Here is a 23356-nt window from a genome sequence, read left to right on the forward strand (position 1 = left end):
AATTTTACATGGAAAACACTAGACTACAAACTTGTGCAGTCATTTACGTGCTGGTCTGAACGTTTTGTCTTGATGAGCTTGACTTTTGGCTCTTTCCATTCATCTATGTCTATCATAAAGAAAATTCTGGCAACATTTAAGAATTAAAAGTGTACGTCTATCATAATGATAGAGCGATGTTATGTTGAGATAAGCATAAAAACCAACACAAAACATGACAGATAAAATATACAAGATTTAATACTAAAATAATGAATCGAATATATTTCGGTATATTGAATTGTAAACTAAATTGTAAATTGAAAGCTATCTATATAATATAATGTGACAATTAAATAGTTTAGTAAAGACATAAATGTGAAAAGCGAGAATTATCGAAAAAGTAAATGTTCAGAATGTTATATCAGTTTGTAGTTTTCTTATCGGCAACTGAAAAGATTGTTTTATTTAGGGATGTGTGTCGCCATTGACGCCACGTTATGGTACGTATCACGTTAAAGAAGTTGCAATTCTGTACGTATCACATTACGGAGGATGCAACACTGCGTATCATGTTAAAGAGGTTGCTATATGACCGTATCACTATAATGAATATCACCGCCATTGTTGAAAAACATGTCTGATTTGAGGCAAGTTTTTACCTCGAATATTGATATAAGCAATTTTGGGGGTGAAAACGAGGTAGCGTACAAACATACGTTGAAATAGCATATATTTTTCTTTGCTTTTGATGTTGTTTTTTTGTGTATCTGTGATGCTTTCTTTATTAGGCTGAGTTCTAAAGCTAATGCAGAAAAGGCCAGACTCAAATGACCCTGACATAGTATGGAAAAACTGTTCCATTATGCTAACATTGGATAATTTTTGCTTTGTTATCGAAAATTATTACTACCTGCCCACTAGAATATTGTTTGAACAAAAAAAAGCAAAAAACAAAAATCCATGCAATTGAATCTGTCCGCAACTCTAATAACTAGCCAACTTGTAAGCGTTAATAAATGTAACAAAATATGCCATTAATTCTGTTCTTATGTATTATTAGTCATATTGCGATGCGGGTGTGACAATAAGTTTTATCGTACATATATAAAATATCGATATTCTGAATTCGAAATTGTTTTATCGTCACAGCTCTTGGTTTACTTTTTTTTTTAAAAAAATGAAAATAGCTCTCATTTAATACTATAAGGTGCATAAACATGAAGTAAATCTTTCCAATTAACCCATATTAAAAACCAGCAATGTGGTTTGAGCATGTCGATATAGAAGAGAATATCAATTAATTAAAATAACTTAGCCACGGTATGCTTGAAGTTTGACAAGAACCAATTAGTAGCATTGTCTTTTGGCACATTCTGACAAACCCCGTCATCATCTATTCGTTCAGTACCATAATTATTTACATACAGGCAGTGGAGATTTCATAGATGAAATTAAAATGATGTCACCAAATACTTGACTCCGTGATTACAATAACAAATGGATCATTGTAAATTGCTAGTTAGAGCAAAAACAATCTTTGTTATGGATGCGGTGTTTGGAAAAACGGGAGATTGTGACATTATGTCCGTTTGGATGTGCGTGTGTGTGCGAGTTATACTGAGCCGCCACTCCAACGCAGTTTAAACTTTGGGATACAATTTGGGGTTGTATGTTAATGTGGATAATGATTTCCAAAAAAAAATCACTCCTAGGGGTTAGGGTGGTTTTACAGGGGCAAACCTGCTAATCTGATACATATAAATAAAAATCATTCTCATTAAAGACCTGCCTCAGTGGATACATTTTTGCAAAGCATACCTGCTTATAAAAGACCCGCTTTAGTGGAGACCGTTATACAGACCGCACCTGTTCATCAAATAGAAGCCTTAGGTACACCGTTAAACAAAATAAACCTGATCATCAAGGACCTATCTCAGAGGACACCTTTATTACAAACACACATTCACATAATGGATACGTTTTGAAAGTACACCTACTCATAAAGGACCTGGCTTAGCGGAAGCCTTAACAAAAACCAACATGCTGTCAAAGGACTCGCTTCTGAGAACACATGATACAAAACGTGTTTGTTCATAAACAAACATGACTCAGCCGACAACTCTATAAAAAACACACATATTCACAAAGGACAATGTCAAGGATTATTATAGTATGGCACTAGGTAAAACAAATTTTGATATATTGAGTGGCTTCCCCTGTACCTATATGATTTGACAGCGTGCTTGTTTCATATTAACCACCAACTAGTCAGAGACCAACCAGTCTTGAGCCCTCAGCTATGACAGTCCACTACAATTACATACACGTCGTTCTGCAAAACCTAGCCCAGAAACAAACTTCCGTCAGAAATCGATAAACTTTCCTTTTGAATTTCATCTCAGAATGAAACGTATCGCCAGACAGTGTTATTAAATTAAACCAGTTTTTGCGCAGAATTCATTATGCTGGATCAGCTTCGTTTTAGTTGTCACCATTGTGATCCTGAAAAGAACAATGCTGAATTGGCTGATTAAAGAGAAAGACGTGATGCGATCCAGGTACCCTTTAAAATGATAAGATAAGAAAACAATTCTGTTGGGGCCTTGGCACCTTGAGAAAATAGAAAGCGTTATTTTGAAAGCAGCTGGAGCGGAAGCGTTACAATAGAAAAAATAGGTACATATAAAACGACTCCGTCAATGCAGGCAAAATAGTTCATTAGGTAAAACCAGGTAATTTATCAAGACAAGTTACAGTTAATTCATTGTTTTGGCATGTAGTACTTGGGTTCTTTTAACAAGGATTTTTGAAGAAAAAATTACAAATCGTCAAGAAATCGCTAAATTTGTAATTTATGTGCAACGTCGATGCACAAGTGATTAAATACGCAAGGAAGATTTAAAAAATTGGTGACGTCATCAAAATGCACCCATTAACACATTAACCACTTTTGTTTTCGTCTGAAATTCGAGTAGGAAACGCATTTTGAAAGCTATTTTTGAATACACCCTAAAACACCAACTTCCAGGTGATCTTCCAATAATATACTGCCTAGCTGTGTTAGAAACATCGCTTTTCATTAGCCATTTGGCTCGGGGACGAGCAGAAGGGTAAAAGTTAGAATGTTTTAATTTTTTTTTTTGCTTAACGGACCCATTATTTTCGTATCGAGACCACTCTTTATTCCAAATGCCCATCTTATCCTATTTTTGGCAAAGGTTCATCTGTCTGTTTGCAGTTCATACCGGTCTGCCTTAGATCTGAGACCAGAAAGTCTAAAATCCGGACACAAAATCGGATTCCGACCATGGGCGAATTTTGGGTAGAAAAAAATCGGGTCCAAAAAAATGAGGTTTTTCCCTCTGTATTTTGTAGTGCAACTAGAAACTCCAGATTATTTGGTATCATTGTAGAGCTACATCTGTCTACCTTTCTATATTACCACCCACTTTAGTGTACCTTACATGACCTTGATGCTACAGAGCTCAGCAGTAGGCTACTACCTTAATGTGTTAAATACAGTATTGTTCATTTCCATCTGTTCTTTAAATGAAGACATCGCATGTCAATATGGCTTTAGACATCTTGGCAGACTCTTAACATCAGATCCCGTTTTCAACAGCATCTCAACACTTATCATATCAGGGTTGTAGCAGCCGAAAACTGGATAGAGTGGCTGCGACATATTGATCGCATCGAAAGTGTGTAAGATACGGTCCGCACCCACATCTAGTATTATCCATTTCTTCCGTCGGGCATCGAGGAGAAATCCGTAGGTCACATGAACTTCAAGACCCGCTTGATTTTCCGAAAGCGGGACGTAGGCAAGAAGGTCGCGATCATGCCAGAATTCCTGAGCCAGCTTTCCACCTTCTGGGTATCTAGCTACGTAGAACGATCGCGCATGCTCATGACGTTCGACAGTATGGTGTTTGTCAATATCTTCTAGACGACACAGTCCGATTTCAAAGACCAACCATGTTTCTTCAAGTGGTTGTTGGATATTGAAAGTTACATCAAGTTCAAAATAAAATTTCCCTTGACCCTTGAAACCACGCGTTCCCTTTGTCCCTTTGTACTGTTTAAATTGTTCATTAGACGTGTTGGATGTGTCACTGCTACCGATTCCGGTTCCTGTTTTCTTATTTCTTAGCAGCTTTCCATCGTGTACAACTTCTCTTTCTTGATGGGCCGTCGTTGAGTCGAAAAGGAAATCTGGACCTGTAGATAAGCAAAGAACTAAGAGGTATTGTTGACTTTTTTAAATATTACATTCTAACCTTTTGTAAAATTTACAAAAATCAAAACAAAAGACCGTCTTGAAATATACCATTTAGCATTATTCTATTAATTTTTTTTATTTTCTTTTCAAAGTTGCTTAAGTATCTAAAATATTTTTGAAAGATATTAAGAAAACCATCTCTTTGTGGGGAAACATTTTCACTTAATTCAACAACTCTTATCCGTTTTCTGTCTATTGATTCTCAACGCATGGGGGGAGTGTGTGTGTGTGTGTGTGTTGACACTCTTGTACACTTTACGTTGGTACTATCTTTTTTCGTCATAAATGACAATGGTCACACTAATAAATTCTAATTCTGTTTATATTTATATATTTGGATAAATCTACTATATCTCTATAGCAACCAGACTCAAATGTATAGCTAGTACATGAACCATAAATTAATCAATAAATAACGCATTACTAAAACAGGTTATTTCCTTGTGATCAATGTGTCATACCACAGACAGTTCCAAAGCCTAAAAACGGAATATTATGTTTCCAAGACTTGACCTGCATACAAAAAACGAAAATGTTACTGATTAATTTTAATTTCAGCACTAATTTCATGAACTAGTATATTATAGTCATTATTATCGCTATACTGAAATCGTGCTACGTCAGTATGTTGCGATCTTAAAGTTCATGTATGCAGTAAAAATAAAAGCAAGTATAGTGCACTGCCGTAAGTGCAGTGAATCTAACACCACACAGAATATGTTAATATTGTTATCTTATACGAAATTTAGTAAGAGGTTGATGGTTATGGTGCAGTTTCTGTTATACTGCCTGCACATGACAAGATTTGGGTGTTAAAGGGGTGATGGTCGTGGTGCAGTATCTTTTATACTGCCTGCACATGGCTGGGTTTGTGTGTGAAGGGGGTGGTTGTCATGTGAAGGGGGTGGTTGTCATGCTGCAGTTTCTGTTATACTACCAACAGGACAGAGCCTAAAGATACTGAGGTAGGTTGTGTTTGTATTTTGCAAAGCATTTTGATAAAGGTTAAAGTGACTCCTCTGGAAGGTTAGTGGTGCAATTTCGATTTAAATATACCCAGGTAAGATTATCTAAAGACAGTGAGGGGGGCATTTTGCATTTTGTATGACGTTAAATGCTTAAACACAAATGGTTACGTATACATCGACGAACTGCAAGTTAAATAAATGAAAATGGCGACTTCTGTTCTCGATGAACCTATGCTAAGACAAGTGAGAAAATAATTTATAAAAAATAACGTTTTTAAATAAACAAATGTAAACATAATCATCGCTAACAAACTTATAGATTCATCATAAAGATATATATATATATATATATATATATATATATATATATATATATATATATATATATATATATATATATATATATATATATATATCAGAAACTTTTTAACAAACCTCCTACACCATAACATACAGATAACAAGACTTGAAGAAAACAGCAAACAAGAAACCACTGACCGTGATCAAATATAGTAAACAGTTAACTGGACACAGTAAAATTTATGATGTGAAAGTTAATTGGATATCCAAATGTTTGCACGTTAGAGAGGGTTAAAATTGAAGCAGCGACTAAACAGCGCATTTAGATTGCATTCGTCTCCAGGTGAAACCAGCTTTTGATTTGTCAAACGCTAGTAATGTCGCAAATATATAAAAATAATGGATTTGAAAAAAGTTATTGCTTACACTGTATGTCTCCAAATGAGGTGACAGATTGGTTAACGGGACTTACTGGCGTTCTGGGTGTTGTTGGCGTCGTTGGTGAGAATACTGGTAAGAACTGCGTCAAAGATGACGGAGACTGAATGACAGGCGACCTGTCATGTGTATAAGAAACTTCATGTGTCTGCCGATTGTTGCCATCTAGAAAAAAGCACGTGCATGTCTACTAACCATGTTCATTTCAATTCAAGAAAAAATTGAGCTAAATATATTGAATAGACATTTGAAAACCTACAAGTATGACGCTATTTGCAGACATTCCCAGACATTTTTTATAGTTTATAAAATATTCATAATAATGGAGAAATCCGGCAGATATAATGGATAAGAAAGCAACAAGAGGTTCATATGTGCATTAAAAATTTTAAATTGTATTTTTTTAGAGAAAGTTGCCTTTGACTATGAGAAATATTTGTCAATTTAAATTAACTTCCAATGCTTAAATTAAATTAATAACAAATAATATTACTATCAGCTACTCTGTTATAATGTAGATTACAAAAAGGCACCAAATAAAAACGTACAGTCATGGAAACCGTTACTTCCTCCTGCCGCAGGCTGAAGGCTTGCATTGAAAGGGTACTGACTTTCTGATGAATCCAAGCTTGCTCCTGTTAAAATATTTGTAATAAAGACAATAATGTATTCCATGTACATGTATGTAAGTATGAATGTATATATATTTATATATGTGTGTGTATGTGTGTGTCTGTGTGTGCGTGTGTGTGTCATTTTGATATTCACGAGGAACCGTTCAAACATTTTCTGAATAAGAGTGGGAAAAAATTATTCATTTTAAAAGGGAGACAAAAATTGGCAGTTGTATATTTCTGCAAAAATTTTAAGATAACATAGTTTCTAAAATATGAGCCAAAATCTGTGTTGTTGCAATTTAAATTAAGCAATCATTAGGCATCTATGAAAGAAAGACGGTAAATATATTAAATGTTTGCCTTCCGTATGTATGTAGGTAGGAACGTATGTGTATGTTTGTCTGTCTTTCTGAATGTATGTATGTACACACCTACATATTTATGATACTGGGAGGTATTTATGCGTCTGTTTACTTCATGCGTATAAAATGCCATTGTTGTTTAGTGATGACATTAGTTATTATTTTTAGAACATGGATACACTTACAAATGGGTACGAATTACGATTATTGAGTTAGAGTTCGAATAACATTATCAGATTGTGTGTGTGTGTGTGTGTGTGTGTGTGTGTGTGTGTGTGTGTCAATTTCTGAGAAATCCTATGTATGATTTAAATTTAAATATATTCAACTTGAACGGGAATTTTTATTAAAGAAGTCGCACAACCGTAATGCATTATATATATTAAGACAATACCATAGCACGTACCGTGATGAAATGTAAGTGTGCATGCCAGTGAAAAACGATCTAAGCAAATGCTGGAACGTGCTCAGCCTGATGACGAGAGTTTTGTGAGAAAGGCATGCAAAGCTGTTACTTAAAACATTGAGTGTGCACATAAAATTAATGAGATATTAAAGTAAACCAAAATACGGGTTGAATAAAGCCCAGAGTAAATATGAGTAGGGATATTTTTGTATAGACCCATGCACAGAACTAGAAAGATGAAGTCGAAAATATTATAGTGAAATATGGTCAGTAACACAGATCATAGCTATGTGCATCGAAATCTCTCTTGCTCTATCATCTGTAATTGACAAAGTTTTGTTGTTCTGTTCATAAGATTCTTTTATGTTTGCTTGTTTTGTTGTTGCTGGGGGGTAGGGATAATTTCTCTCATTCGGTTTTCACAATAATGACGATGCGCCTCCTAACTTGTCAGCTACTGGAACTCGTTCGACCTGTACTTTCATTGATTAGAAAATAACAGACTGGTGACTGTAGAACGAACAATCACAACATCTCGGGTCCTTCCGCCAAAAGCCCTAAAAAGCCTCGCATGCCATTAACTGTTCTTCCACATTAAAACTATTTTTGTAAAATCCATAGTAGGTCCACCACTGAGTCATACTTGGTCTTAAATGCTACTACTGCCAAAAAATCCCAAAAGTATTCCGATTGGAATTCGATTGACTTGGGTATCGTGTCCCTATGCATGGTACCCTACCCGTCTGTATTTTTGTACTGATGATAGTGCAGTTAACCGTGATACCTGGATATCACAAGGATTATACAGTAGACGAGGAAACCAAGCGTAGACACACAGCAGACTGCAATCGGATCATCGTCATATTTTGTCCAAAGAGACACACTTGACTGTTTACCGAAAGATGTGTACACAAAACTGCATGCGTAATTTGTTCCGAGTCAGTGAAAAGAAATATTTGGATATGGCGTAGGGATACATCAATGCAGTCATGCAATAACAAACGAGTTATTTCCCCCGACTGAGTACAAAAGAAAAATGTGGTTTTGCATTTATTATATACCCCCCCCCCCCTTTCTTCGCTTTCTAAATATTTTCTAAATATTTATATATTTACTGTATGGATAAAATTCAAACGAAGTTTATAATAAATAGTACCACGCGAAGGTCAAAGAAGGCAGCTACGTGGTTTGAATCAGGGTGTGCAATGCGGACATAAAGACTAAACAGCTGAATCGAACACCGGATCAAACATTTACAATTAAGTGGGTATGTAAAACAAATGATCCATTTGAGTAGTAAACCGTGCAAGCCTTCATATGCCATTCGTTTTGACCTTCAGTGGTTAGTTGTCTTGTTAAAAGAAAGAAAACAACTTCCACCATCGGAATGACATTATTCAAGCATTTCATACCTTCAGTTAATCTTCGTTATATTTTCTAAAAGGTACTATTTTTGGTTAAAGTAAAATAGTAACTTGCATGATACCTACTCGCTGCAGGGAAAAGATATTATTACACAGCTGTGTGATATTATTGGTTCTAAATATTTATTCACATGTATATCACAATATACAATACATTTTCTGTCATTGGATCAGACAGTTTCATTTGAAAAAGACAAAATACAACCACTATTACAACGAAAACAAAACCACCATTAAAATAACATTAATATCAACATTACAAAAACGCAATTAAATGCACCATTAAAAAGACCAAAAACATCATTAAACTTATATATTCAAAAACATAATTAAAAAGACCTAATAAAAACCAATATTCAAAAGGAAAAATTTAAACCACCATCAAAAAGACAAAGTAAAAACAATCACAAAAAAACAACAGAAAGCACAGTGTGTTATTCTGTAAAATCGTGTTATACAAATTTATAATTTTACAAATATAATGAAAAAGTTTTGATTACAATAGGGACTGTAACTATGAGAAAGATCATTACCTTTTTTGTCATTAGATTCCCCGACGTTAAAGACTCAGTCACAAGAAATTGGGAAGAATATGTAATAGAAATCCAAATAAAGTTCAGTCGTTGAATGTGCATGGAGTCTTGATGAATCAGAAAGAAATAACCCAAAACGCCTTTAAACGAATTCGAAGCAATTCAAGCAGTTACTAAATCCAAAAGGTCGGAGCACTTTGTAATTCCAATGAATAATCAACATAAAAAATAAATCCACTCAAATGATCACACTTATTTGTCTCTTCTAAGACTGGTGTTAATTTCCAGTAAATCATCCCTTATATCCAAAACTGAGTAGCAATACAGAAAGCAGAAAGAAGCTCATTTTGGCATTTCGAAATCACTAATTGTAAACATGGTCAGTACTTTATTATCCAGCAATCAAGAATTAGGTTAGCTGGATTCCCTTTGGAGGAATCATATGACCTGTACTGAACTCATCAACATGTTTACTTCAAAAAAGAACTTATCAATATCCTTGATACTATGAATAACCCCATCTTAGAGTACAAACCCACAAATATATATATATATATATATATATATATATATATATATATATATATATTATTTAGTAGTTGACCTTTCAATATGAAATCTTGAAGAAAAAAATCAACACACATAATATAGATATACATAACATGTCCCAATCTCATCCAACTGAACTAGCGCGGCTCCCAGAAACCAACACAGAGACCGTCGTGGTAGATATATACAAACCGAAAGAATATGTTTACGTAGGGTAATATGTATTAAAAAAACGTCAAGTGGCACAGATTTTTGCCAACTGCAGATTTACTGGAAAATGCAATCTATGGATTAAATAAATATAATAATTAATGTTGAAAGCCAACATTGTTAGAAAGACAGATATTGAGTTGTGATTTTCTGCCATATTTATGTGGATTCTTTAGTTTCTTGCTCTTTTTCCCATCATTATTGGTAACGTTCTGTTGGAACAATATTAATACAACAACAGAGAACCACATTGAGGAATCTTAGATTTTTTGTGACGCCTGTTATAATAGTTCAAATATTAATTTCATTTCTGTTTTCGGCAAACGTCGTTAACATGGTGTTCTGAAATATAGCCATTGATTTCTTGGCAACTAAAAGGGCAAACTACATGCAAATCTGAAAAAGCCAAATCATAGCAACTTGGGTTTTATTGGATGATATAAACTCGAAGAAATTATTTTAGTAAGTAGTTTTAATCAACATTGTACCATGACACATGTCCTCTTTTGGCTTAGTTAACCTTTACTTTATTAGTCACGTGCTATTTCGCTTAAGAAAGATTAAAAACATAGATATTTTCAGCAGAGTTTACATATTCCTTTGATCTGGCACCTGAAAATAACTTTACAGTATTTGTGAATCAGTATTTAACAAAACCACTTGCAATTGCTGCTGGACAAATTTTCTGCTTTATCCAAACACTTTAAAAGCGATATGGTCAGAAGCACGCTCCTTTATTTTTTTTTATTCTCTGCTACCACGGATATTTTCAAACAACCGCGGCAATTCATTCCTTTGTAAATCTCATCAAGCGACCTCGTGCAATAATTTCAGAGCTGCAAAAAAATGTTTGTTTACTACAGGAGCAATTATTGTTTGGTCATAATCATTGCAGCATTACGAAAACATCAGCACCATTTCCCAGCTCTCCAGAATCTGGCAACTTTGCAAAAATGTCTACGTATTTCACCATGTCTCAGTTAAATGGGTGCAACTTGTAGAGCTAAGGTAGCCTCGGGTAGTTCTCTGTTATTGTCCAGTAATGGAATATATGATTTAAGATATAGCAGGTTAGTAACATGCAAAAGATACGAAGAGCAGGAAAGACAGCTAATTGTAACTGACCGAAGTTATCCCTCAAAAATAATTTACTCTTGGCTTGAAGCTCGTCTGGAAAATAACAAGGCCATTAAATAAATTAGACGATTAAATTTGACGAATCGTGATAACAAGGCTTTATAACAAGGCAAAATCTCTCTCTCTATCAGCCGATCGATCGATCAATCGATCTCGATATATATATATATATATATATATATATATATATATATATATATATATATATATATTGATATTACTTAGAATATAATGCAAGTTTGATAAAGCTCCATCTAAAAGTATTATAATCGTGTATCGACACTTATCTAGCTCGCTAGCTAACGGTGTTTGCTCGCTTGCTTGCTTACTTCTCGTTCGCAAACCAGCTTATTAGTTTCTTCGTCCTTTCTCTTCTTTTTTACCTTTCTTTTCTTTATTCAGTGCCATGATTGCAAAAGCATCCATATAAAGTTAATTCCTGAACATGACTAAAATATGCGTACAGTCGCATTTTGGGGGTACAACAATCGACTACAGGACGCACTAATTCAGCTGCCTTTGTAATACCGTGTAATCCAGTAACTTTAAATTTCTGAATCTCTAAATGCTCATGATCAAATCAATATTTCTCAGCATATACCCATCCTTGATGCAAGCTTCTGTGTAGAGGAATCCACTCGAGATGAGGCATATTTGTGGTCTGCATAATGGTTAAAATATGTGTTTTGAATTCCACACCTAAAGAATCGGATGCAAATTTAAAAATTAGAGTTTCGAAGTCAACTCCGTAAAAGGACTGAAATTCCATCAATAAAATATTGTCTCTACTTTGTTTAGCTTGTCAGTTACAAATAGGATGGTTCTTACAAGATCATTTTAACAAAAATGTTTACTTTTCGTTATCAACCAAACGTGGCCAAACAAACCGAAATAAGCACTTATATATCTTCACTCCTTTTAGACTGGTTCTCATTATTCCATATAATTTGTTATTGTTGTTGTTTGGGGGTTTTAATGCCATTTTTTCAGCCAATGATAAGCGATTAATGGTGGCCAGTATAACTGCTGCTGGAAGAATCCAGGAAAATCCCGGTAAAAACCATCGACCCACGGGAAGCTACTGGCAAGCTTTCTCACATACCCACAATGGCCGAGCCGGAGACTAGAACCCACGCGGACAAAGGTGCGATGGCAGTAATCTTTAAAGGCGCGAGATTTAGACCACTCGTCCACCCGAGGCTCCTTTAAATAATTAATATCTTGAGTCCAGTCCTTGTGCAAACAAATTAATTCGACATTTGCAATTCGCGCTTCCTTTGTGTTATTGCATTATTCGCTTGGGTCTGTTGTATGCATATAATGATCAATATGGTGTGCGTTGACGCTGACCAAATAACTAATAACATAATTCACTGGTATTTGCGTGATCTACCCTAATATCACTGACATCAAAACTCACTGTAATTAACGAATGCCACATAAATCACAAGAAGGTGTGTGATCAACCATGACATCTCTGTTGATTTGGGATGCTTTACATTATCTTTTTTCTGGACATGTCCACCTTTTCGGTTCTTACATTTCTATACAGATAATGATACAGACACGCCCACTATCCGGATATGGATTGTCCTCATTTTTGAAAGTTCAGATATGGTAACCCAGTGTTCATGTAATTGACTTTTATCAGCAAGTTTCGTTTTGTAAAAGTACAGCAGCATTGTTTCCAGTTAGATGCCAATAAATAAGCTACAAACACAGATTTGTACACACGTCCATTAAGATTGGGAAGAAAACGGCTGAATGATTTCAGTGTCTCATAAAGCATAGATAGTGACTTGGTATTAAGAGTTGGTACCTAATATCTGCAGTAGTTGTCCGAAAAAGTAAACTAATACAATATGATAATGAGTAGCTGGACAAATGGGCCGACCCAGTACTTCCGGTATTTATCATCTTTACCTTCTTGCTCTGATTGGAATAATGCTAAACCTTCTTCATCTGTTTTGCCGTAATGTTTATCTATATGGCATTAGTCAGTATACGGATAGCTGGACAGACCCAGCAGGTCCGCTATATATGTACGAAATCGCTGCCCTTACTGGCTGTATCTAAACACATTTTCATTTGTGACAACTTTATGTCTCTCCGTACGAAATTCACGGAGTTTTAAGGAGACGGGAAAATTCTTAGCAAGTTAGCAACAGACAACAACATAGTGACAGTGGTCGCCATATTTGCAGTTCAATAAAATGTGGACAACATTCTTTCACAACAATAAAGCAAAATATTTGGCAGCAATCTGTTTAAATAAAAAAGTAATTATGTTTTTGTTTGGGTTTTATTGGGGGGGTGATTTTTATAATAGGACACATGATGACTAAATCTGTTAAAACCTTGTTCCATCTATGCGAACGGAATATGCATAGTCTAATACGTCATACGAAAACCTCTAAATAGACAGAGAAAATCCTAGCAACAAGAAGCAGCATAGCAACAGTGGTCTGTGTTAGATTAATTTTAAAAGAAATAGATAAATCAGTATATTCAAAGTGAAAGAGAAAAAAACATTAATATATAACAAGCAACAAAAAAAATGGAATAGCAATCAAAATATGTTTAAATAAGAAACTTAATCCTCTTTTATAAGAAGAGTATCCAGGGGGAATAAATCTTTCTGGAACACATTTATAAGGAGTTATTGAGTGTGACAGAACGGCCATCATAGTGTCATTCCATCTTCGCGAACGAGATATGCATAGTGCAACAATATGTCGAACAAAACGGGAGAACTTAGTGGGGGAAATAATTTTATGTCAGGAGGGAGTCGTGTTTATTAAAATTATTTGATAGATCGGGGAAGTTTTGGTTGATATTTTGTCTCATCTGTGGTATAAAATACAAAGGAAAATAGAAAATAGGCGCACTACATATACAACTGTACCAAAAGGCGGTTCAATTTCACATAAGTCACTATGTGGCTATTAATACTCAGTAGGTATATTGACTCTGAACTCTCTTTTCCAAGTTGCATACTTCTGTTTTGATGCATACCAATTTGACTGATAAAGTGAAGACTAAATTATAACTACAAATAATGCAACGTTATAACCTTCAAATTTAAATGCAACCTATCAAATGTATACTCACTGAGAAAATCGCCTAAAGCAACGGGTTCTTTCCTTGGCGAGAAAACCGGAGAGCGCAGTCGCAATGGGCGGCCCAGAACGTTGTCTTCTATGGGAGACACCTTGACGGCACCTGAAAATTAAAATTTTGTAATCGTTCTCAATGCTCTGTCTCGATTTTGCAATGATGATCCGCTTCAACATACATACTTCGTTAATGTTAAATAGGGTATATTTTGAAGGATGGAATATGTAGGAAATCTTAATAATGATATTAAATTGAACATTGTCAGACCCAATTCGAAATAAATCTGTATATTGTTTTTGGACACAAGTTAACAGTTTAGAAATATGGGAAACGTCTACACTTTTTTCGAGTGGAATGAAATCACATCCTCGAGTCTAACCTACAAAATATAGTCAAACCTGTCATAGTGGACACCTTCCTGAAAAGGACGCATAGCCATGAAAGACGCGGTTATAAACTCGCATAATTAATTTTACTAACATATTATATCTTTATGTAGAGGTCAAATTTCCACAAAGGACAAAGTCTGTGGTTCTTTGAGTGTCTGATGTGGACAGATTTAATTGTATCTACAATTGGTTTCCTTATTTCCATACCTAAGAACTCTCTGACTTATAGCGAAAACAAACGAATATCAAAGAAGAAGTCCAGTTCTTTACTACTAAGAGAAAGTTAACTCCTTTGTGTGCCACGCAGCCCATATATTCCACAGACATAAAAGTTGGCTCTTTTATTCAAAAACAGATTTTAATTTTGACTAGATACATTTTAGCGATTAATGATCTGGAAATTTTGCACTAAATATAAATTTACTATTTTGATTTTTACGATCTCGTTCTAAATCATCTCTAAATCTGTTTATTATAAATGTGTTCGCTGCTAAAAGTTTAACGTTATACGATTATAGTATAAATGTATGTTAAAGCCTGTCCAAAAATGTTATGATATTCGTTAATAGGATATGTGTATGTTAAAGCCTACACAAAACTGTCACGTGATACGATAATAGTAAAGATATATGTCAAAGTATGCTAAGAAATTTATGTTATACAATAATATTACAGATGTATATTCAAGCCTGTCCAAAAGTGTATGTTACACGCAATGGTACAAATGTATGTGAAAGCATGTCCACAAAATTGTCTGTTATACACTAAGAGTATATACGTATGTTAAAACCTATCCAAAATTATTACTTTACACATAATCCTGACAAAAGGAGAGCGACGTTGTCATCAATTACCTTTAGAGGAAGGAAAGGTCATATTTAACGTAAGGTTTGGCCTCTTGCTGCTTGTATTAATGACCTCGTTTGGCTGGGTTCTCCCCAGTGTGTGAGTTTCGGATTTTGACTCCAGGGTTCTAGTCGCTTCTTTTACATTCAAACCATTACTGCCTGTCTCAAAATCAAGCGATCTTGCTGTTCGCAAATGAACATTGTTTTTCTGAGGCATTCGTGTCGCCGGGGTGAAGGCAGAGTTTCCGTTGGATACAATCTTTGGCGACGTAGCTCGGATATATGACGTTTCTAAGTCACTTAGCAGTCGTACATTTTGGGCGTTCCGTAACTCAATATCGTCTTCACTCTCAAGGTCTTTGGCCACGTCTTCTGGTTTGCTTCTAACACTCTCAGTTATGTTGGCATTTGATTCTCGTTCTATTTCGTTCATGTCAGATGATCCGTCGTCAACGATCCTGCCGATGTTTCCAACAAATTCTCGAAATGTCTTGTCCTCGATCTGTGGATCGAATTCAATTTTTATCGAATTATTCCTCTCTTGCTCTGCGTGGCACTTCATTTGGGACTGGAATCGACGGTGAATATACCCCTTTAATCTAAGAAACTCGCACGGATTCGTGAAAGCCAGCATTCGAGAGACATAGTTGCATGCGGTCTCCATATTAGTTTTTGAGAAACTAACATTCTGGTGCAATTTCACCATAGATTCCTTCTTAACTCGACATATTTCGTCTATACGCTGTTTTAAATTTTCCCTTCTTTCTCGAAGTACGTTTTCATATGATTCAAATAGAGTGTCAATATTATTTTTTATTTCTCTTTTCCTTTCTTCCACAGATTTCTCCAGAGCTTCAAGAGAGTTCAGAGAACTGGAAACCGCAGAAATTTTATTAAGCATTTCACCCATCATCTTTTCGACTTCAACTTTATTCTCGTTACACACATCATCCAGGTTTCTGATCACATGACCATTAACTTCCCCGTGCTCCTTCACTGCGCATAAAGGGCAAATGGGAATTTGGCAGTCCCTTTTATCGCAGTAGAAAGTTAACTGCTGGTCCAAGTGACCCTCGTGTGAACATTTATCTTTCCGGATGAAACTTTCCAAACCTGATTTTTTTAAACCCTGAATTGATGTAATGCTATGCCGCCTTGTTATATGCGTCCTCTTGTGCGCGGTGGTACATTCGATACACAAAAATGCGTAACATTCCTTACAAAAGTTAACTCCCTTTCCATCGTCTGGACAATCGGAGCACATAATACCGGATTCTCGTTGTATTCGGATCATGTCAAACATATTCTGAGTAGTGCTGTCAACTGGAAGTGGTTCATTGTTATTTAAGACATGTTCTTCTGTACATACGGGACACTGAATCAAGCCATTGTTGGCTGAAGTCTGTGCGCATATGCTGCAGATAGTATGGAGGCAAGGAAGTAGCTTCGGGCATCTTTTGTTATCATCATATTCATCCTTGCATTTTTCACATAGCATGAAATCCTCTCCTAGGTCATCCAGATTTGTCATCTTTATGAAAATGTCGGACTGAAAGAAACGAAGAAAAAAAAGACAATGTTACATTGATATGATAATAGTGGTTACATCATATCATATGGAAAATACGGTGTTAGCTGTTGACAATATGTTGTTAAGCAAACCTAAGCCGATGAAAATGATATGAGAAAAATATATGGATAGCAGTTTAGTTAGCTAAATGATTAGTAGTTTAGTGAGTTTATCCGTTCGTGAGTTAGTTAATCAGACGATTAGTGAGGTAGTTAGCTCGTTTGTTATATAATCAGTCAGCTGGTAAGTCAGTTATTTCGTGTTTTCTTATGTTCATTTGTTTATTTGCTCTTTCATTAGTTGGTTATATTAATAGTCTAAATTAATTATTTCCCTCATAACTCGCGACTATTTGCGAACTTCGTACTTCAAAATATGCATAATGCGCTGGCAGATCAGTCTCTACGTTGACTGTTTTAAATTATAGGTAATACGAACAGCACTGATACCGAATCGCTGGCGCATTATCTCTGGTGAATTATGTGACGGTAGATCGAAATCGTTGCTATCAGCAGTATTACTGCGTGCGTGAGTGTTATATAAAGTTATATACGGTTCTACTAACTCCATTAGGCGACACGAAAATAGCATTGACAAACAAGAAATTTGTAGGATTCTGTCACGTATAAACAGTTAAGCTACACTTGCATAAGGCTAGGATAATCTAAAAATAATATCTTGTAGTCACGATTCTTGAATAATACAGGAAACGTGAAATATAAAATAATTTTTTATTATAAAATTAAAAAAAAGAATCGAAGAATAAACTAAATTTTCGTTTTAAGTGGATGCCAATATCTCAAGTCAGATCAATAGGGTTCTAAAATAAGAGTACATTAGCGTTTACATGGTATATATCAGTGGTTTCCAATGTGGGCTGTACTGATTATAGTCAGTGAATTCGATGTTACACTATATATATATATATATATATATATATATATATATATATATATATATATACCTAGGGGGCGCTAATGTTGAATAATGCTTATTACGGGGTCGAGAAGGAAGCGCTAAGGATAACCAAAGGGGCAGTGACCCGAAAAACATTGGGAACCACTGGTATAGATGATTATGTTCCATAAGTTTGGCTAGTTATCGTTTCTTTTTTGCACAGCTGTTTAAGTTTTGGCTTAATTTGTAAAGAATTCTTAAGCTTTGCTTTAGAATATCTAGCGCATAGTAGCATAAATTCTGATTTAATTATGACTTATCTTTCAAACAGTATTTGTGCATATATGCATTATACACGTTTTGCTGTGTGATCAAAAAATTTCTAACCACAATGGATGAGTTTAAACCCTAAAGTACAGCGTCCTTTGTGTGTGCTCTGGTAAACGCGTGCACACAGAAAACCATGTATGATAGATATTCTTCCATGACTAGTTACGGAGTAAATACAGTTGATTACCAATTACGGGCAGAGTGGAATTTTAACACGTACTCAAACAACACTTGTAATTTTAAAGTCTGAGTACAGATAAAAACCTGCCTGATCATGTAATAATGCCAGATTGAGTATTTAGATAAAGAATATGAGCCTGTTGTTAAATCAGTCTTTGTTGTATGATAAATTGCCGTGATATATATATCACATATACACGATCTGCTGAGAAGAAGAAAAAAGATTAAAAGCTTACCGGTCAGTATTATACCATGCAGCTATATAATATTAATAAGATTAAATTCAATACCGTACGTATACCTGATATGTAGAGGGGATAAGTATATACGTAAAACTTCACCAGTAAGAAGAACGACGGAATCAACTTACCACTCCCAATTTTAACTTGATATGATTAACTATATGGCGCGAAACTGGCTTTCAACAAATTCCAGATATGAAAACCAAGTCTGTAAATCATATCAGCAAACATTCATTTGTGGACATAATGTCTGTCTCGAACGTCAGTTAAGAAGATAACTCAGCAATGGCCTTTTATCACGGTAAGGACCACGTTAATGGAATGATTAAAGTCAACGAATTCGATCTTACATTATATATATATATATATATATATATATATATATATATATATATATATATATATATATATATATATATACACACACACACACACATACATACATATATATATATACACACATACATATATATATATATATATATATATATATATATATATATATATATATATATATATATATATATATAGATACATACATACATACATACATACATACATACATACATTCATTCTTTCGACATGCCTACCTTCCTACCTATAACAAAAATGTCTTTATACATACACACATATATATCTTCTTTCCACCTACATACGTACCTGAGAGCGACGTTAGCTCATTTGGAACAGCGTCGGACTCATAATCCTTGGGTCTTGGGCCCAGGCCAGCCCGAGTGTGCCTACCTCAATGTGTCTTTGGGAAAGGCATTAAGCTCCCATCTCGTAGAACTTTTTAAAGTTCAAAAATCAGCCAACCTACTTACCTATATACCTACCAACCGAACGACGTTCCTACCTACCTAATTTCTTGCCCACTTTGTAGGACCTGTGAAATAGTGTTTAGCGCTCTAGGCGAACCTTCCACCTTGCGGCACCTCACCCCACCTACTACCTCGAGGTATCACTTATTACAAACTGTTCATTAGAAATGATTCGGTTTGTTAAGTTATTAATTTTATTTTTAGTCTACATATTTAATCATAAGAAATCAATAACAGTGTACATTGTTTTTCGTACCCCAAATTTTGGCGCGCTAGGCAGTCGCCTAGTTAGCCTTTTGGTTTGAACTGGCCCTGCCTCCTAGGCAAATTATTTAACAGGCAGGCCCGGCACTAGGGCAAAGCCCCGCGCTTTCAGGAAATCAACCCGGCAATGCAATTTATTTTGCTTGAGGCCCCGATCTCATCGCTTGCTGCTTTGGGCCCCGCACATCATAAAGCCGGGCCTGTTAACAGGTGTGACTATAAGATGTGTCTAATATGCAAATATGTCGTCAAAAGGGAGATATAAAAAACGTGGTTAGGTTGATACTGACAACCGGTACACATCCCGAAAGGTAATTAACCTCAGGAACAACACAGTCATTTCAAATATAGGTTAAATATGTATTGATCGTTCATAAAAAAAAAATCTTATTTAACACTTCTTATGAAAAATTGCGATTAGTCATATTTTCATTCGAATAAAAAAAAATACGGATAAATTTCTCGTTCCAATTTTTGAATATGACGTTAGGGTACATGAAAGATATCGGGACCTTAATTTTCATCCTGTTCAATTGAACGACCTTATTTCAGTTTTTATCTGAATATGAGAGTTAATCAAAATTCATGGGCATTAAATGAGGACCATTAAATATACAAATTGGTTTTCTTTTCTATAACTCACTGTATATAGATAAGTATACATCTATGACAGGCGCTATATTCTGTGCACAATTAACACCTTTGTATGTGTGGTTTCGTTCGATAAAGTTATACGATGAAAATAGAGTTTCATCGAATATCTTTAGACTCCTCGCGAAGTGAATGGCTGTGTATGAAAACTGATCTTTACTTAACTTTAATTAGTTGTATTCAGTAAAGGTACATGACCTATAGCCAAAGCGCTTAACAAATTGCCATAAAAAGCAATATATTCACAAAAATTAATTTGCACCACCACCCCCTCTGCCTGCTCACTCTTACCCCACAACCATCCTCCGAAATGAAAGATTGAACCGTGTTATATCAAGCACGTTTTTTTTCAGGAAGTGTTGTATTCATTTAAACGCTAACAAACTACAGCTAACAGTGCAATTGATAAGTGGAACATATGACCATACTGAAACGTAATAAATATCGATCACAACTACCAAGTCTGGAGAGAGTCATGATGGTTCTGTGGTTAGCATGCCAGACCTGTTACTATTGGAACGTGGGTTCGAATCCTACCATCGAAATAGCCTGGGTCAATTACTGAGGTGTGGTCTAGGGCTAGGCAGTTTACTTCAACTGTCTCGGCACTAAACAATCTACTTATGTTGCTCTGTGTGTGTGTGTGTGTGTGTGTGTGTGTGTGTGTGTGATATTTGGATTTTTAACGTAGCTTTAACAAAAATCAGTCATATCGCTACGATGTCTGCAGTGTGGCAGTTTATAGTGATGTCTAGCACTTGGGCATCATGCCGCAGACATGTATCGTGATGTCCCACCCAGTCACATTATTCTTACACCAGGCCGGACTTTCCTAACGCTAACGTCTTAATGCTGAGCGCCTAGCGAGGCGGCTGTTAGTATTATTTTTATTAGTATGACTCGGCTGAGGTTTGAACCCGCGACCTTCCGCATCTGAGACGGACATTTTAACACTAAGCCACTGGATCGGCCTCGTGCATTTCTGAAGTTTTTCACTATTTGAAGACAAGCTGATGACGAGGACAAAGGTCAGATGGGCAGGACCTTCGCTTAGGTCTTGATCTGTGCAGATTTGACAATGCCATTTTTTTACATTTGGAGTGTAATATTCTTACATGCACATTACATTGTGCAAAGTAAAATCGAATTAGCTAAGCATGTTATAAAGATTTGCAAGGTGATTATACTGTTAAACGCAAGGGATCTCACACCGATCGAATCCAACAAGTGCGGCTTGGTAGTCCATGTTTGCTTCCATTTCCAAGGACCTTATGACAACAGTTGTTGTAAACTGAAAGGTCCTTGAACACGCAAACACTATACAAAATTTTCTCTAATCAACTAATGACACATATCATTAAACTCTAATAATTGGTGTGATCCCATAGTAAGCCTTTCTAAGCCGAATAATATTAATTCACGACATGCGACAACAATATGACCAGAAACCTAATACAAAGAACTATTCTTATCTCAAATTACTAAAAACATTTGTCTAAAAATATCCAGATCATTCCCGTGTTTAGAAATTAGGAGGGTCCATTTTACGAAATTAATCCATATTGTCAAAAACCCTTGTAAATGATGTGCATTATGACGTCTGCTCCTAGCAACTGGCTCATTACTGGGGCTGAAAAACATCTTCCCAACACCGACTTCATATAATGATACAAATAATCATTAGAATAAAACATAATTATATATATATGGATACATGGGATAAAGTATTATTCAAAGTAAAATCCAGGGATGAGTACAGTGGCGGAAATACTTTTATTTAAGCATTGAATATGTATCTGTCGCTGCAACAATTTAGCTCTGTGTGTGTGCGCGTGCTCGTGTGTGTATGTGTGTGTGTGTGCGCGCGCGCTTTGGATTTTCAACGTAGCTTTAAAAAATATTTCAGTCAAATCTTTACACTGAAGTGTGGCAGTTTGTAGTGATGCCTAGCAATGGGGCATCATGCCGCCGACATGGAGCATCATGTCTCACCCAATCACATTATCCTGACCCCAGGCCAACCAATCCTAACACTAACCTGATAACGCTGAGCGCCAAACAAGGCAGCTGCTAGTACCATTTTTATTAGTCTTTGGAATGACTCGACCGGGGTTTGAACCCGCGACCTCTCGCACTTAGGGGGACGCTCTAACCAGTGAGAAAACCTGAGTGGTCTCTTCAGACGGAGAATTGGCAGGCGTTACACCATAGCAGCATACATTAAATAATAAGACCGGACTGAGAGTTTTATTTATGTCATAATAGGATGTATGTCAGCTTTGTTTAGGTATCCAACGTGTACCAGATGATAGTCGATATCCTGCTCAGAATGATTACCACGATTCTGCCATAATGCGTAAGTATAAGCATGAGCATACGGTTTTTAAAAGCATTATGCATCAAATGTTTGATATGAAATAATGACAAGTTCAGTCAGTCCGATTTTCTTCCCAGTTTGTGACGAGAAAAGTAAATATAGTTGCATAACAATTAATGATCTGTGGGAGGGCGAAAAAAAAAATCATCAATGTTTTTTTTAAATCATGTCTGCTATTTCACATGCTGGATATAAACTGGGATGGCATTTAGTTTTAATCCATGTTAGGAAAAATATGTTTCCTCTGAAGCAAGCTGAATAAAATAACTGCCACATGTGTGCTGAGGAAATTTCTCTTGCAATAACACTAAGTACGTTTATTTTGCCTGTCCTTGTCATATAGAAACGAAGTTTCCACGTGTATGCATTATGTGTATGCATTACTAATTTCTGAAAGTGTACTTATGAAATTTTAACACGCTAAGAGCTCTATAGTTTAACTCTGATGTTCACGAAGTAAAC

General features: G+C 35.5%; 1 protein-coding gene across 4 annotated transcripts in view; it reads right to left on the bottom strand.

The window, feature by feature from the left end:
* Window positions 1–222: 222 nt before the first annotated feature.
* The window catches only part of LOC149799449 (E3 ubiquitin-protein ligase TRIM33-like), a 30378-nt gene continuing 7244 nt past the window's right edge, over window positions 223–23356 (bottom strand). For 2 of the 4 annotated variants that reach the window (XM_089958796.1, XM_089958795.1), the window contains 6 exons: window positions 15569–17111; window positions 14320–14430; window positions 11197–11241; window positions 6519–6605; window positions 5959–6135; window positions 223–4203 (listed from right to left, as the gene is read on the bottom strand). In XM_089958796.1, coding sequence (XP_089814922.1) covers window positions 3548–4203; window positions 5959–6135; window positions 6519–6605; window positions 11197–11241; window positions 14320–14430; window positions 15569–17093 — 2601 coding nt within the window. In that variant the 5' untranslated portion in view covers window positions 17094–17111 and the 3' untranslated portion in view covers window positions 223–3547. The remainder of the gene's footprint in view (window positions 4204–5958; window positions 6136–6518; window positions 6606–11196; window positions 11242–14319; window positions 14431–15568; window positions 17112–23356) is intronic. The other 2 variants (XM_089958799.1, XM_089958798.1) reach the window with 2 other exon arrangements.

This window comes from Sinohyriopsis cumingii, chromosome 5 (genome assembly GCF_028554795.1).
Source record: "Sinohyriopsis cumingii isolate HCF-2022 chromosome 5, ASM2855479v2, whole genome shotgun sequence".
NCBI classification, from domain to species: domain Eukaryota; kingdom Metazoa; phylum Mollusca; class Bivalvia; order Unionida; family Unionidae; genus Sinohyriopsis; species Sinohyriopsis cumingii.